The sequence below is a fragment of the Pelmatolapia mariae genome, linkage group LG1 (assembly GCF_036321145.2).
Source record: "Pelmatolapia mariae isolate MD_Pm_ZW linkage group LG1, Pm_UMD_F_2, whole genome shotgun sequence".
NCBI lineage: Eukaryota > Metazoa > Chordata > Actinopteri > Cichliformes > Cichlidae > Pelmatolapia > Pelmatolapia mariae.
The window spans coordinates 10,730,713-10,745,989 of NC_086227.1; the positions used below are offsets into that span (position 1 = coordinate 10,730,713).

At 41.3% G+C, this 15,277-nt stretch overlaps 1 protein-coding gene across 4 annotated transcripts in view; it reads right to left on the bottom strand.

The window, feature by feature from the left end:
• The window catches only part of tspan4a (tetraspanin 4a), a 158,992-nt gene that overhangs the window by 44,143 nt on the left and 99,572 nt on the right, over window positions 1-15,277 (bottom strand). For all 4 annotated transcript variants that reach the window (XM_063471624.1, XM_063471625.1, XM_063471612.1 and 1 more), the window contains 2 exons: window positions 14,119-14,310; window positions 296-370 (listed from right to left, as the gene is read on the bottom strand). In XM_063471624.1, coding sequence (XP_063327694.1) covers window positions 296-370; window positions 14,119-14,310 — 267 coding nt within the window. The remainder of the gene's footprint in view (window positions 1-295; window positions 371-14,118; window positions 14,311-15,277) is intronic.

Here is a 15,277-nt window from a genome sequence, read left to right on the forward strand (position 1 = left end):
GCGTGTGCACCAGCCCGAGTGGCGTTTAAAAACCAACCGAGGCAGATCCATTGAGCTATTGTTTATGCAAAATGTCAGCTGACATACGCAGCACTACTTGTATGAACTTCAAAACAACCTTGCTACTGAGCTGCATCATTTTGGATGCCAGCCCCACTTTGAAACATCGACAATCTCTCTGACATATGAAGGGCATGCAATGTATTGCAGAGTTTCTTCTACAGTCATTAATATCTTGCACAGGTGAGGAAAACCCATAAAATATAACATGATGAGAGTAATAGCAGCAACTTACCTCATCCTGGTAGATGAAGAAAAGCATGATAGACAGAATTTCCAGGAAGAAGATGAGCAGGAGCAGGATAAAGAACTGTGGAGACACAAAGTGGAGAGTGAAGACAAATGAGTCATTGAACTCATCATTTATCAGTACAGTCCAGAAGGACAACAAAGGAGGATAATAGGAGTGTTTATGTGGAGACTAAATGAATTGGACAATAAAAAGAAGAGAAAACCAGCGTGTTTGAAAGAAAAGTAATGAAAGAAAGAAATGAGCAGAGACTGTCAAGGAAAGAAGAGTCAGCCAAATAGGAGCGATTGAAGCCTTTATGTTTCTAACTGGCAGGTCAAGAGTACGGAGAGAGACAGAAAGAGAAGGAGATGGGCTATCAGTAGCACAGCTTGGGAGAGGTGATATACAGTTTTCCTCTACTTTTGAATTTGTTAGAGGAGCCCCATTTTATTCCTCACCAGTCCCTGCCATCCTCTCCTCTCTATAGAGGCCAGGCGTAGCTGCTTGATGGGCGATACATCTTCTTCCTGCGGGCCCATTTGAGTGCTTAAAACAGTTACGAGCTCATCCATCACCTACTCTGCTAGGACATGGCTCTGTCTCTCACACATGGGAGTGAGTGTTTGAAACGGTGAGGAGTTAAACATTTTGAGAGACAACTGTACAATGATCCTGAAGGTCATAAAACTATCTCAATGAAACGGCACCACGATTATCGGCTGATCTCTGGGGACAAATACATGTACACACATCAGCGTTATGCAGCAATTGAAGATTGAGACTGGTCGAGACTTTCTAGCTGGCAGGCTGGCTTAAAGGATGCAGGCGGTCAGCTTCCCTGCCCACTCTTTTAAAAAGCTGACATACACTATATCGCTAAAAGTATCCACTCACCCATTCAAATCACTGCATTCAGGTGTTCCAATCACTGCTGTGGCCAAAGATGTATAAAAATTGAGCACCTAGGCATGCAGACTGCTTCTGCATTTATGAAAGAATGGGTTGCTATCGGGAGCTCAGTGAATTCTAGCGTGGCACCGTGAGTGATGAATCATGCTTTTCTGTCTGGCAATCCGAAAGATGAGTCTGGGTTTGGCAGTTGCCAGAAGAACCGTACTTGTCTGACTGCATCGTGCCAAGTGGAGTTCGGTGGAAGGTGAGATTATGGTGTTGGGTTGTTTTTCAGGAGTTGAGCTCGGCTCCTTAGTTCCAGTGAAAAGAACTCTTAATGCTTCAGCATATTAAGACATTTTAGACAATTTCATGCTCCAAACTTTGTGGGAACAGTTTTGGGATGGCCTCTGAGAGAGCAGCAGTGCACAAAGCAAGGTCTATAAAGACACGGATGAGTGAGTTTGGTGTAGAAGAACTTGACTGGCCTGCACAGAGTCCTGACCCTTTGGGATGAATAAGAGCAGAGATGGAGCGCCAGGTCTTCTCAGTATCTGACCTAACAAATGCACATCTGTAAGAGAACCAAAATTCCCATAGACTCCTGAACCTTGTGGAAAGCCTTCCCAGACAAGTTGAAGCTGTTATAGCTGCAAAGAGTGGGCTGACATCATATTAAACCCTATGGACTGAGAATGGGATGCACGTCAAGTTCATATGCGTGCGATGACAGACGAGTTAATACTTTTGGAAACAGAGTGTATCACAACCACTTCTAAAGGAACTCATTTTAAGGAGAGGCTGAATGTGCGACTGCTGTGGTGACCTCAACTGCAACAATTTTAGAGCCTTATTTATGAGACAATTTAATGTTAATGGATTTTTTCCCTCATTCTTAAATCAAATTCACATTTTCTTGGAACTTTGTTTACATAAAGTCACTTTCTTGTTACTTTGCGACCTGAAATCTAAGCCCTATATTGTCTGCGTATATTTGTTGACACCCTTAAACGAGCTGAATGAGCTGTCAGCTTTCGTGTTGGTGATGCTCTCAGATGTGTCGGCAACTATATCTTGTTTTGATATTGAAGAAAGTGTAAAAATAATTCTCATGCAGGGTTTGGAGTTAAAGAGATTCTTTTATGGATATCTGTTTGCTTTATTTGATTCATGTAAGAGAGCTGACTGAGCCATGAGGGACAGAAACGAGCTTTTAAGTAAATTGTGACAAGCAGCAAGCAAGATTTGTTCTTTTCCTTTTCTTAAATAGGACACTTGAGAGGTTCGGGAAACAAGTTAAGAGCCGGCATTTGGAGTGTTAGTGCTGCTTCGTACCAACCCTTAGGTAAGCATTTTAACAATATCATTATGCACTGAACTGAGCATGGGAGCATACTGACCTTAGCATGTAGCTCAAAGCACTGCAGCGCAGCATTACTTTACACTCTTGGCTGGGTTTTTTTCAACTCAGACAGAAACACTGAAAGAGCCTCACAGAGGGTTAAAACACAGTACAAGTAAAGGTTTTTTTTTTTTTTTTTTCCAAACGAATCATGGCTCCTGTGTCCTCTGTGTATTCCAGGTGTTTTCTTGACAGTGGATGTGAGTGTTGCTAGTTCACAGGACTGGCATCAAGCGGGCCCCTAAGGTCTTTTGGCAGCACCTGCATGAATGAATCACTAAGCGTGGAAGGGATGAAAGTCTCAGTGGCAACCCTGGAAGGTGATAGACCGACTAGGTATCAAACTGATGGCAGCATACAACCCACGGTGCGTTTGACTCACTTGTGCTCTTTTTCAAGAGGCGCTCTCAAATAACCATCTGAAATCAATTTCTATTGTTCTGTCAGCCTTCATTGTCTGAGCGATAATGCCCTGCCTTGTGTGAAATTCCAGTAAACACTAATGTTTTTTAGTAGCTTATTTTAGCTAAAGAAGTAAAATAACATTCTCCAATGTGGATTCAAGAAATTCAATATGTTGGGATAATATGATTTTTTTTCTCTCATGAACTACAGTTTTGCAATACAAAAAATCAACAGACAGTTTACATGTATAATTAAGATACACTAATAAATAAAACAAACACACTCCAGCAAAACTACAAAAATAGCAAGGGTCAAGTCTGATTCTCTGCTATTTTGACTTTTGCGATAGTTCTTGGTCTGTTTTGATCCTTGAAGGAAAATATTTTTCCCCTATCGAGCGTTAAGTGAGTAGAGACTGAATAACTGTAGGCTAGAAATTCAAATTTACATTCAGTGCAATGGTCAAACTTTCAGCGCAGACTGATTTTGCCGCAGGCATTCTTCCCACTGTTATAACTGCATTTACCAATTCTTTGCCACAAGAAGCCAGACGGAGTCCAAATATGAACAGAAAACATTTGTTTATCCCAATAGCAACAGAATTCAGTCATTTTTAGACTTGTACAGAGACACATATACACGCTAACTGGTGTTAAGTAGCATCCATCCATCCATCTTCTTTCGCTTATCCGGGGCCAGGTCGCGGGGGCAACAGCCTAAGCAGAGAAGCCCAGGCCTCCCTCTCCCCAGCCACCTCCTCCAGCTTGTCTGGGGGAACACCAAGGCGTTCCCAGGCCAGCTGAGAGATATAATCTCTCCAGCGTGTCCTGGGTCTGCCCTGGTGGGACATACCCGTAAGGCATCCTTGTAAGGGTAAGTTAAGGTAAGGTTTATTTATTAAGCGCTTTTCGTAGACAGGCAGTCACAAAGGTTAAAATAAAGAAAACATTAAGTAAACATTAAGTCAAGGATGGTTTGGGCATCCTTGTCAGATGCCCAAACCATCCTTGACTGGCTCCTTTCGATCTAGAGGAGCAGCAGCTCTAGTCTGAGCCTCTCCCGCATGGCTAAACTTCTCACCCTATCTGTAGGGGAGAGGCCAGCCACCCTTCGGAGGAAGCTCATTTCTGCCGCATGTATCCGCAATCTCGTTCTTTCAGTCACTACCCACAGCTCGTGACCATAGGTGAGCGTAGGGACGTAGATCGACCGGTAAATTGAGAGCTTCCCTTTTACACTCAGCTTTCTCTTCACTATGATGGACCGATACGGCGTCCACATCACTGCAGCTGCAGCACCAATCCGTCTGTCGATCTCCCGCTCCCTTCTCCCGTCACTCGTGAACAAGACCCTGAGTTACTTAAACTCCTCCACTTGGGGCAGGAACTCGTCCCTGACCCGGAGTGGGCACTCCACCCTTATCCAGCTGAGGACCATGGCCTCAGATTTGGAGTTGCTGATTCTCATTCCCACCGCTTCACACTCGGCTGCGAACCGTTCCAGTGCGAGCTGGAATGCTAAGTAGCATATGAGGAAAATTCTTCATTCACCAGGTTACTTGGTCTGTAATGTACACACACACAGCAAGGTATCTTATTTGTCAAATAACTGTATTAGTGCTCCTAGTGGCAACACCCCCAAATTATAAACCCATAATGCAATTCAACTGAGGGAGTTGTAAAAAATAATTATACCAGTTTTAAACATGTCCATTTCTGCTGTATTACTGAATATTAAATGGAGGAGGTGTGGAAACTGACTTGCCAATCCCAAGGGGGCCACTGGAAGAACTGCAGTTTTCTGCACTTCTGCTCCAGCTTGATTATTTATTCCTGGAGGTCACAACTTGTTTATAGCTCCTGCTGCTGCTGCTGGAGCCGCTTTTCAGTTTTTACAAGTTTTTTAACATTTTTCTATTTATGTCCTGCATCACAACCCTGATTTGGGAACACTGCATGTTTTAGTGAAGAAAAACGCAAAAATGCTATTTATATCCTCTCTTGAGTCTTTCAGTGGCTCTCCGTGTTCTTGGGTGTGTCTCGCAGTCTGTGAAATTACAACAGAGAGCCAAGCAAGGGGACATCGTTAAGAACGAGAAACCGGCACTCGCCAGCGCTCGCAAAACAAACAGACTCATCCCCTGTGGCTCTCTGCATATTTCTCCATCACTCTGCTCTTAATAGGAAGTTTAACTCTTCTCCTTTAGACCACAGGCAAAAACCACACTCAGTGGAATCGTTCCACCGCAGAATACTGCTTTCTGCTTTTCTAATATAATACAAGAAAGCTATTAAATAAGCTTGAGGAATTTCAAGCTGCTGCTTTCAGTGGGTTACTATTATCAAAGGGCTGAAGAAATTAACTGTAAGTGATGAAAATCCATTTGTGAACTGCATAGAAATACTAATAATAATAAAAGCAATAACAGCGTGCCAGTTAAGTCGAGTGCAGAAGTATCAAGCAGTTGCTATCTTGATGACATACAATTCATTTAATAGGACAGAGGCAACTTCCCAGTACTTAACTTTCATAGCAAAATGTCTTTTTCTGTGTAAAAGTGTTGTTTTAATTCAGACGTAAAATAGGAACTTTTTTTTCCAATTTGCTCTGCAAGGATGTTGTCTAAGAACACTCAAATGTTACACGCAGCGGGCAGTGGAGATACATTTTTAGATCCTCATGTTTTAATTGTGCCGTAGTAGCTTGAGCTCAGACTTGTAATGATGTATGTGCAAATGACGTGGAAGCAACACATCACCACCAAACCTTAAAACTGAAGTGGGGTTGTTTTGTTCTGTCTGTGCACTCGTAGCCTCCCAGTAATAAATTATTAGAAACAAAGACTTGGATCCCATTACCGAAGCAGACTCAATATGTTTCCCCTGAAATGTCATTATTCAAACTGAAATAGGTTATTCTGTTTACAGCAGTGGCTTCCAGCCGCCTAAGTACAGAAAAAAAAGATTTATAGAAGATCAAAGTAAAAGAAAGCAAAATTAGGCTTTTATGGAGTGAAAACATTACAGCTTACAAATTTGTCGTCAAACGAGGCTGATTTTTAAACTTACGGATAGTTACTCTGATTCTTTCCTTAAGTAAATAAGTCAGTGCATGAGCAGCACTGTAGCTGGTTGAAGAGGATCTACTGTTAACACACACAGAGACGTGAAATCTTATAAGCAGCCCTGTGCATTCGCTGCTTCTGTAAGGGGTCACAAAGTGGGATGTCATATAAAATTCACCCTTAGGAGTTACAGCAATTCCTGCTTAAATGGAGGAGGAGTAAGACATTTATAATCGATAAGCACAAGTACCTCTATAAGAAGCAAGATAAAGTCAAATGGTCCTTTCAGAGGTCTTTATTCCAGTTGTGGCAGGCTGGTGTCCTGCAGGTTTTGCTTCCATTACAGTTTTTCGTTCCATGCGAGCTAATGAGCCACAGCTGGCTTGTATCTAGCTGATGCCTTCAGGGAGCAGCAAAAAACTGCAGGACACCAACTCTGGATAACAAGAATAGATGTCTTTTTTTCTTTCTTTTTTTAAGAAAAAAAGTGTTGTATTTAAGTAGAGTATTTCAAAGCACAGTAAACTGTGTTGTAATTACTCACTTGAGATCTGGGATTTATTTTTCTCTTCATTTAGGTAAGCTCTAATATAGCTGAAGAACAGTAGCTTTTATTGGCCTATAAAGACTAAAAGTGAATCGAACACATTATGAAAATTTATGTAATGGACTCCAGAGGGTTCCTTGCATATATGCTCGTGTTATTTACATCATGACTTGTTTGGGCAGCACTGCTGATATGGCTCTGCAGCACTGAGTGGCGCCTTAGGATGAGCTGTTCACAAAGTCTAGGCATGGCGATCAATGCACGCTGTGATTTCCTTGCAGTATGAAAGCGTCAGTAGCTCTTTGTGTCTTGACAGACCAGCAAGACTAGTGAAGCAGTCACGTCAGCCACACAGTCCATGAGAGCCTCCAAAATCAATATCTGAGCCCTTTAGGCCTTTAGCGTACATGGAGGGAAGCGTTTGAGGTGATAGCCTTGTTGTTTTCATGCGGTGGGTCTAAAATTTTTACAGTTTCTATCCCTCAGACCCATGTGAGGCTGTTCAGTGCAAACAGCCTGCTTCCACTTTCATGCAGTGATCTCACCTTTCTTGATTATCTGTCGGAAGAACCGCCACATTTCTTTAGTGCCCTTTGACTCGAAATATATTGACTTTAGAAACTGACTGGTTTGAAACATGGTTTTAATTACCCATTTCCTTGTTGAAAATGGAAGCGTCCCCAAATGGCTCATATTTTCAAATTAAATGGACAGGGTATTGGATTTGTGTGCAAATCTGTTTCAATGACCAGAATTCACATGGAACTCCAGCTAAAAACACCTTTCTTATCAATAAGTACATTTGTCTAACTGTAACATGTTTTTGTGACTTAGACGCAACAATTACACAGAAAAATTAATCATAAATTACTGCTCATCTTAATTCCTGTTTGTGATTGGTGCAAGGAAATGTGATATTCCTATTTCCACAAAAGACATGTTTATTCCTGGTATCACTTATAAAGGTCAGTGTTACAAAACATATTTTATTTGCTCATAAGCTGGAGGGCAATGCTCCATTTTTGCACTATGTCAGTAGAGTCAGAGGAACATGGAAAAACAATCTGACTTGTAAGTGTTCAAACTTTGTCCAACGCTTCCCTCTGCGTATGCTAAGTACTAATCTTGTACAGCAATCTCACTTGATAAACAAGTTTAATTAGCTTGTTTTGCTATATTACTTAGCAGCTCTTCACCAAATCAAAACAGCTTACAATAGGGCGAATGGATTGTGTTTACTTCTCTGAAGTATTTTTATTTGATGTAACAGCAAGTGGTGGCACAGACACCACAGACAGTAAGTTAACAGAATGGTGGGTCATGCAGGGAGATTTCTTGTTATTTCACAACAACCTCTTGGGCGAAACAATGATGCCAATCCAACAGCTCCATTTTTTGAATGGTCACTTGAGGCTGGTTCCAATAGTGAATGAAGATGTTTATAGCCTGGTAGAAATAGACTTTATAGCTACACTGACCGGCCACTTTACTAGTGATACCTTGCTAGTATCCGGTTGGACCTGCTTTGGCTCTCAGAACCTTTTTAATTCTTTGTGACAAATTCAACAAGGTGCTGAAAACCTTTCTCTGAGTTAGTGGTCCATACTGAGTTGATAGCATCACACAGTTACTCCCGATGTTTGGGCTGCATGTCCATGATAGAGATCTATTATTCCACCACAACCCAAACGTGTTCTGCTGGACTGAGATCTGGTGACTGTGGAGGCCATCTGAGTAGAGTGAACTCATTGACGTGTTCAAGAAACCTGTTTGAGATGATTTGAGCTTTGTGACATGGCACATTATTCTGCTGGAAGTGGCCATCAGAAGATGGATACACAATGCACAATTGTTACCAAGGTTCACAAAATGTGCCAAGACAATATCAGTCACACTATTACACCACCAGCACCAGCCTGAACTGCACCATTCAAATGTTACAGCAGAAATTAAGACTAAACAGACCAGGTGATGCTTTTCCAGTCTTGTACTGTCCAGTTTTGGTGAGTCCATGTGAACTGTACTTTCAGTTTATGTACTTAGCTAACGGGATTGGCACCATCTATTTGAAGGTTCAACATGTTTAGAAATGCTTTTCTGGGAGTTGTTTTCTAAGTCACTGCTGGCTTTCTATCTGCTGGAAGCAGAGTGGCACCACCAACTATGCCATGTTCAAAGTCACCTAAATCACATTTTTGCCCCATTCTTATGCTGAATTTGAACTCCAGCAGATCGTCTTGATCACGACTTACTGCCATGTGATTGGCTTGTGATATATTTGCATTAGCAAGCATTTGCACAGAAGTACCTAACGAAGCGCGGCTCACAAAAACTGTACAGGAATATAATAAATCCACAGCAGACCCAACCATTTGTTCATGCTTTTCAGCATACACTTTCTTTATTCACAGTTGTCGTACTTTACACGGTCGACTGCAGCTTTCCAGCTCGCAGCCGAACACACACCAACAACAACAATCAGTCAGGACCCAGCACTGGCTTTAATGCTGGTGCGACGTGATCGCTGATGCCACTCAGGTGTGTCCGCCTCGCTGCAGCCACGCCACAGACTATGCCCCGCCATAAGGAGGTTATTTCCTTAGAGAGTGTCTGCCTGAATTGTACTAAAGCTTGAATTCATGCATTATCTCACAAGTGGCTGCTGACAGTCTCCTAGGCCTCATATCAGCTCATTTCGGTCACTGTACCTATTAACCGTGTTTGGTGTAATTATCTAATACATGTAAATAATGATGCTGACACAACATTAAAGAATTCTTGCTCCAGTTTGGATGAATGCAACTCATGTAATCAATAAAATGCGGATGACTGCATTGTGGGATTGCTACCAGGAATCTTTCCATACAGTAGCAAAGAAATGGATCAATATTTACTGTCAGAATACAGATACAGCAGTGGACAGCAAACAGAGTCCACCATCTAGGGAATAAGAACTGATTTTAGACATGAAGCTAAAGTTTTTCTTGACTTGGTGTAGTGACTTTCTGAGGTCTTTCCTGGTTGCTTGGCAACATATCTGTGATGACAGATCTCCAGTAACCTTTTCTTTGTATTGAGAGGCAACCATTACACTAATCACACTGAAGTGGCGAGTTTAGTCAGAGTTTGCACATCATCTGCATCTAAACTAGGGTTAGATATTTCATCAGCTTACAACCCAAACTTTAAACCTAAGCTTTACCTCACTGCGCAAACCTTGATATTTCACAAGTGTTCAAATTCACTCTAAATCTCAAACAGTAACCTCATGCTTTCTGTGCAGGTAAAAAATATTTTTTAACAAAATCATATTAGTATAAAGCTGAATTAAAAAAGATTTAATTAGGAGCATTGCAAACAGTTTTTTCAAGTTTCCTTAATAAATTTACTCTAGTTAATTGAAGTAACTTTATCCGAAGCATTGTTAAACATGAACACTGGAGGGCACATTAGGAAAAAACTGGTTATGCACTAAAAAAATATCAGGATGTAGTTTTACATTTATATGAAAAACAAAGATATCACTCTTGCCTGAATTAAGGAACAATAAAAGCCTTGTGTTTTTTGGAAATTATAACTCATGTTTGGTGATACAAATTAAAAAATGTTTGCAGAAGGCAATAATGTTTTTTCCAGCACAGAGTGCAAAAGTAATTCCTCAAATATCTCACAGCAACACTGCAGTGCTCTGGGTCTCTCATCAGCGATCAATATGCTAATTAGCTCTAAAATTTGAAGAGAGATGAATCTTTTCTAATCTCCATGAAGAACGTGCTGCTCTGTCACTCATTGATGAAGGCTTATAATTTGCCTAGCCTTGTTTTATTGACATGGAGCAGGGATCGGTCTGGTCACTGTCGGGAAAATGTCATGGATCATGTTAATGATCGACACTAAGACTCATTCCCACAGAGCTCATAATTGCTTTCTCCTGCTGGGCAATTTTTCTAATGATTAATTCTATTTTTTACCCACATGGAATTATTCTTCCAGATAATTCTGTGAAATGCCTGATGTGTTTGTCTGTTTTGTTTTTCAATATTTATCAGTCCTTCAAGCATCTGGGTTTCGCACCTTAGTGGGATACATGTTCACAGAATTGTAGTTCAAGTTAAAGTTTGTTTAAATCATAAACGTGGTTGATATTTCATGATTTCTTTGGTATGATAGCACATTTGCATGTAGCTCTCTTCTAAAGCAAAGTCAGATAAATCAAGTGTCAGAAGCCCCAATTGTAAACTCACACTTGGTTAAAATGCATCATGGCACTCAGCTTTTAAAAGAATTATGTTTTATATCTGTATAAGTGATGGTAGATTATAATATTGATCAGGCTGAAAGTTTGGTGGAAACACTCCTTAATTGTAGTTAATATCTGGACATCTGAAGTGTGCTTTGAAACTGTTGACATAGCCACAGGGAGTTTTTAGTTTTTATCGATTTGAATGCAGGAGAGTGGGCTAATCTGCCATCTAGTACTAATATAATTTTCTAAAATAACTACTACATGAAAAGCCAATTACAGTTTGAAGCACATGAAACCACTGAAGGAATAAAAATCATTTCAACTTCCCGAAAAAAACATTCCACTTTGGATAGTATCCAGTCACTGAAAAAGTGATAAATGATATTGTTTTCTTGTTTTAATATATGATGCGTAACTCTTTCTGTGATTACAACAGTGCCCCAACAATATCCACAGAGCTTGTTTTATTGGGATTAGCAAGGCTACTAAAAGTATTTCTAGGCATTAAACTGAAAAAGGAGCGACTACTGTATGTTAGTAGGATCCCTGACAATAAGTCTAGGCCCCCATATGGCCCATAACCTAAAGCTGAGATTTTTCTTTTCCTGCAAGTTCAGGGAAAACCAGGAGCTCCTTATTAACAGTATAAATTTCATTCAAGTTATTAAATTGTTTATTACTGTTAAATTATGTGGTTCTGTTCATTTTTGCTGAGTTTAAAAAAGTTTTCTGTATGTAAACTGTCAGATGTGTCCATAGACAGAACATTCAACCTGCAGCATGTTAGCAATGTCACAGGGACTCCAGTGACCACAGATACTGAATGTTTGCTCCAAGTGTGTCTCGGCCTGGTGGTCAGAACCCGGCTGCTGAGGCTGTTGGGACATGGAACATCATCTCTCTGTTGGGGGATGAGCCTGAGTTGGTGTGTGAGGTTGAGAAATATCAACTAAAGATAGTCAGGCTCACCTCAACACACAGCTTAGGCTCTGGAAGTAGGGTCCTGGAAATGGGCCAGACTCTGTTCCACTCTGGAGCTGCCCTTAGTGAGAGCCAGCAGACAGGGATGGGTATTCCTTTATTCCCTGTCTCATAACCTGTATGTTAGGGTTTCAAGAGGGTTTTTTTTTTTTTTACCTGCCCTTTGGATCGGGGGTGGTTCCTGACATTTATCTGCACTTATTCACCAAATAACTGTTCAGAGCACCCAGCCTTCTTGGAGATGCTGGGTGGGGTGCTGTAGGATGCCTCACCTCATGACTCCATTGTCCTAATGAGATCATTTAATGCTCACATGGACAATGAAAGTGAAACCTGGAAAGGCGTGACAGGGAGGAGCAGCCTGCCTGATCTGAAACAGAGTGCTGTTCTGGTATTGGACTTGTGTGCCAATCACAGCTTGTCCATAACAAATACTATGTTTAAGCATAAGGGTGTTCATAAGTGCATGTTACACCAGGACAACCTTGGTCACAGGTCAATGACTGATTTTGTGATTGTATCCTGAAGTCTTTGGCCATATGTCCCGGACACTTGGATGAGGAGACAAGCTGAGCTGTCAACTCATCACCACTTAGATGTGAGTTGAATCAGTTGGCAAGAGCGGATGTTGGGGATGTTGGACAGATCGAATAGTCAAATGTATATTTAGGGTGCACAGAGCTGTGGCTGCAAGTAGGTGCCTGTCATGTTGCGGTAATCCCCGAACCAGACGGTGAAGCCATAAAGCTGAAGAAGCACTCTTATCGGTGTAGGCTAACTTGTGGGACTCTGGAGGTAGCTGACAGATACTGCCAGACCAAGTGCAACGTGACTCAGGCGGTAGCTGAAGCAAAAACTCAGGTCTGGAGGACTTCAATGAGGCAATGAAACAAAGTGATTTTGGTAAATATTCAGCTGATTCTGGAGTGGAAAGCTATACTATACTCACACAGTGTACAGTAAAAGTAGAAGGATTGCCACTGACTTCAACTGAGGATATAGCTGAGCAGTGGAAAGAATACTCTAAGGATCTCCTCAATCCTGCTGACACACCTTCTGTAGAGAAGGCAGAGTCTGGGGACAAGAGGATGACTGGCCCCTCACTAGTTGTTACTGATGTAGTTACGTTTGACTTGAGGGCCATCAGAGGCCAGGAGAGAGAAGAGAAAGCTAGCACGGCCAGCGATGAGACAGAGGCTAACTATTATAGCTGTACAGTAACATGACTGGGTACTGGATTGACTTTGCTGGCAGCAAGAACTTGCAGACAACAGGAGTGATTGTAGAGCTGATTTGATGCAGCTCCTGCTCCTGTGATTAGACAGGAATCAGGACACAACTAAGAACAAACAAAATGACAAAGACACAACTGCATGAAGTCAGAGTCTGAAATGCAGAAAAACGGAAGAGATTTGAGATTTAAAGCACATGTAACAGAAGCCGTTTAGCTTGCAGAAGGCAGGCAAGAAAATGATTGGGCTAGAGTGATGACGACAAAATTAAGTTTGACAGGGTGGAAAAACGGAAGTGAAGTAAAGAATACACTAACAGCCTGGACGGGAATGCAGGCAGAGGAGTGAACGCAGATCTTCTTTATTGAACTTCATAAGCTTTATTTTGTGGTCTAAAGACCCAGAAAAACCCTTTATTGTGTAAAGCAGTCTATTGTAGCTATGAAGCCTTCCCGTCTGTCAAGCTAACGTTAGCATTAAAACAGCATCACTGTCATCACTATTGTTAACAGTTGTTGTTAGATATTTGCAGAGATATTCCCCTTAAAAACAAGACTTTAAACCCCAAAGCATACTCTGATTGTTGTGCTCCAAGTGCTCTTTGCCTACCTCAGATATAAAATGAATGTGCACAATATAGTTTGCTCACCAAAGCAAAACTAGGCAACAGTGGTTCACAGCACTAAAAGCATTTTTATGAAATGGTTACCTGTCAAACAACCACAACATCATATCAAAGACAGGTGTCCCAAAACTGAAAATCATGCTGTCTAAAAATGCAGCATGATTTTTTAGACCTGTTGCTTTATGAAAACTTCCTTATTATAGTTGTCATGACAATAATAACCCTAAAGGCCCTCTTGCAATCGGATCAAACAGAAGCACATAAAACTGTACTTATGTTATGCACGCGCGCACACACACACACACACTAGACAATTCTAAACAACGTGAGCAATGCTGCTCTGTAAAAACTATAATCTGAAAATATGACATCATCACAACTTTGTGTTTAAAGTCAGCGGGCGAATCCAAAACCATTCTGGATAACAGCTTACTGTCAGCAGCAGAGGACGGCTCTCTTTGACAGCTCCCACGCAGCCGAGGCAGCCAATCACCATGATGATCGTCCCCACTGCGATGAGCAGGTTGGCTGCAGACAGGGAGGGAAGGGATGATGACAGGGTGGCGAAGTTCCCTTGGGTCACTGAGAGCCAGACCCCGACGCCCAGGATGCCACATCCTCCCAACTGCAGTGGAAACACAAATAGATGTAAAGCTATCAGTGTGCTGGCAGTACAGGCAAACATGATAAAGTCTAAAGTATTTACAGATATGTTGTTATTTTCCACTTAGTTTTTTTTCTCAAAAGAATAAATTAAAAACTGGTTGAGTGTGCACAGATTAACAAGGGAAAACCAGATACAGAGCTGAACAAGTCTGAGGAATGTCTGACAAAATCACCACATACAAGTTAAAGGCTGTGCTGTGATTTCACCTATGCTCACATGTAAAATGATTACTCACAGCGAAAATTAGGAGTGACAATACACCTTTTCCATTTTGTTTTCTCACACAGTGCATAGCCTCTACAAGGGAAAAGCCCACAAACACACAGCACATGTACAGTACATCCAGCTCATCCACAGATGCTTCTCACTGAGCAGGGAAGACAGAGAGAGAGAGAGACACCTGCAGGGTGACAGCAAGTCCTCACACCAAAGGGGCAGTGCTGGCAGCCATTTAACCAAAAAGTAACTAGATTTGATCTTATGCATTCCTTTTTAGTAATTTAAAGGATATAAAAAGTTGTTGCTAAATCTAAAAAACTGGCAAAAGTGAACTTAAGTGTGATGAGGACTTGCTCTGAGTGAGAGACTGAGATCATTTATATTCCCATGCTGAAAAGTTAATTCATGAATGGTCACATTTAGCTCCTCCAGAAATATACGTGCACCAGGGTATAATTGTACATACTACACAATAGTGTCTATACTAGTTGATAAAAGAGTAGTTCACCATCGTGCGATGGATATTTGTGGCTAGACAGTGGTGTTCTGACTCAAGATGAAGACTTAAACCTTTGGGGCAGAAAATACATCCCCTCCTAGTAACGTGTCCAAAGTAAACATACAAGGAGACTCTCTGTTCCTGTTTTTTTTTTGGTTTTTTTTCGTTGTTACTGTTTTCTCTGTGGGAGAGAAATGTTAGAGAACT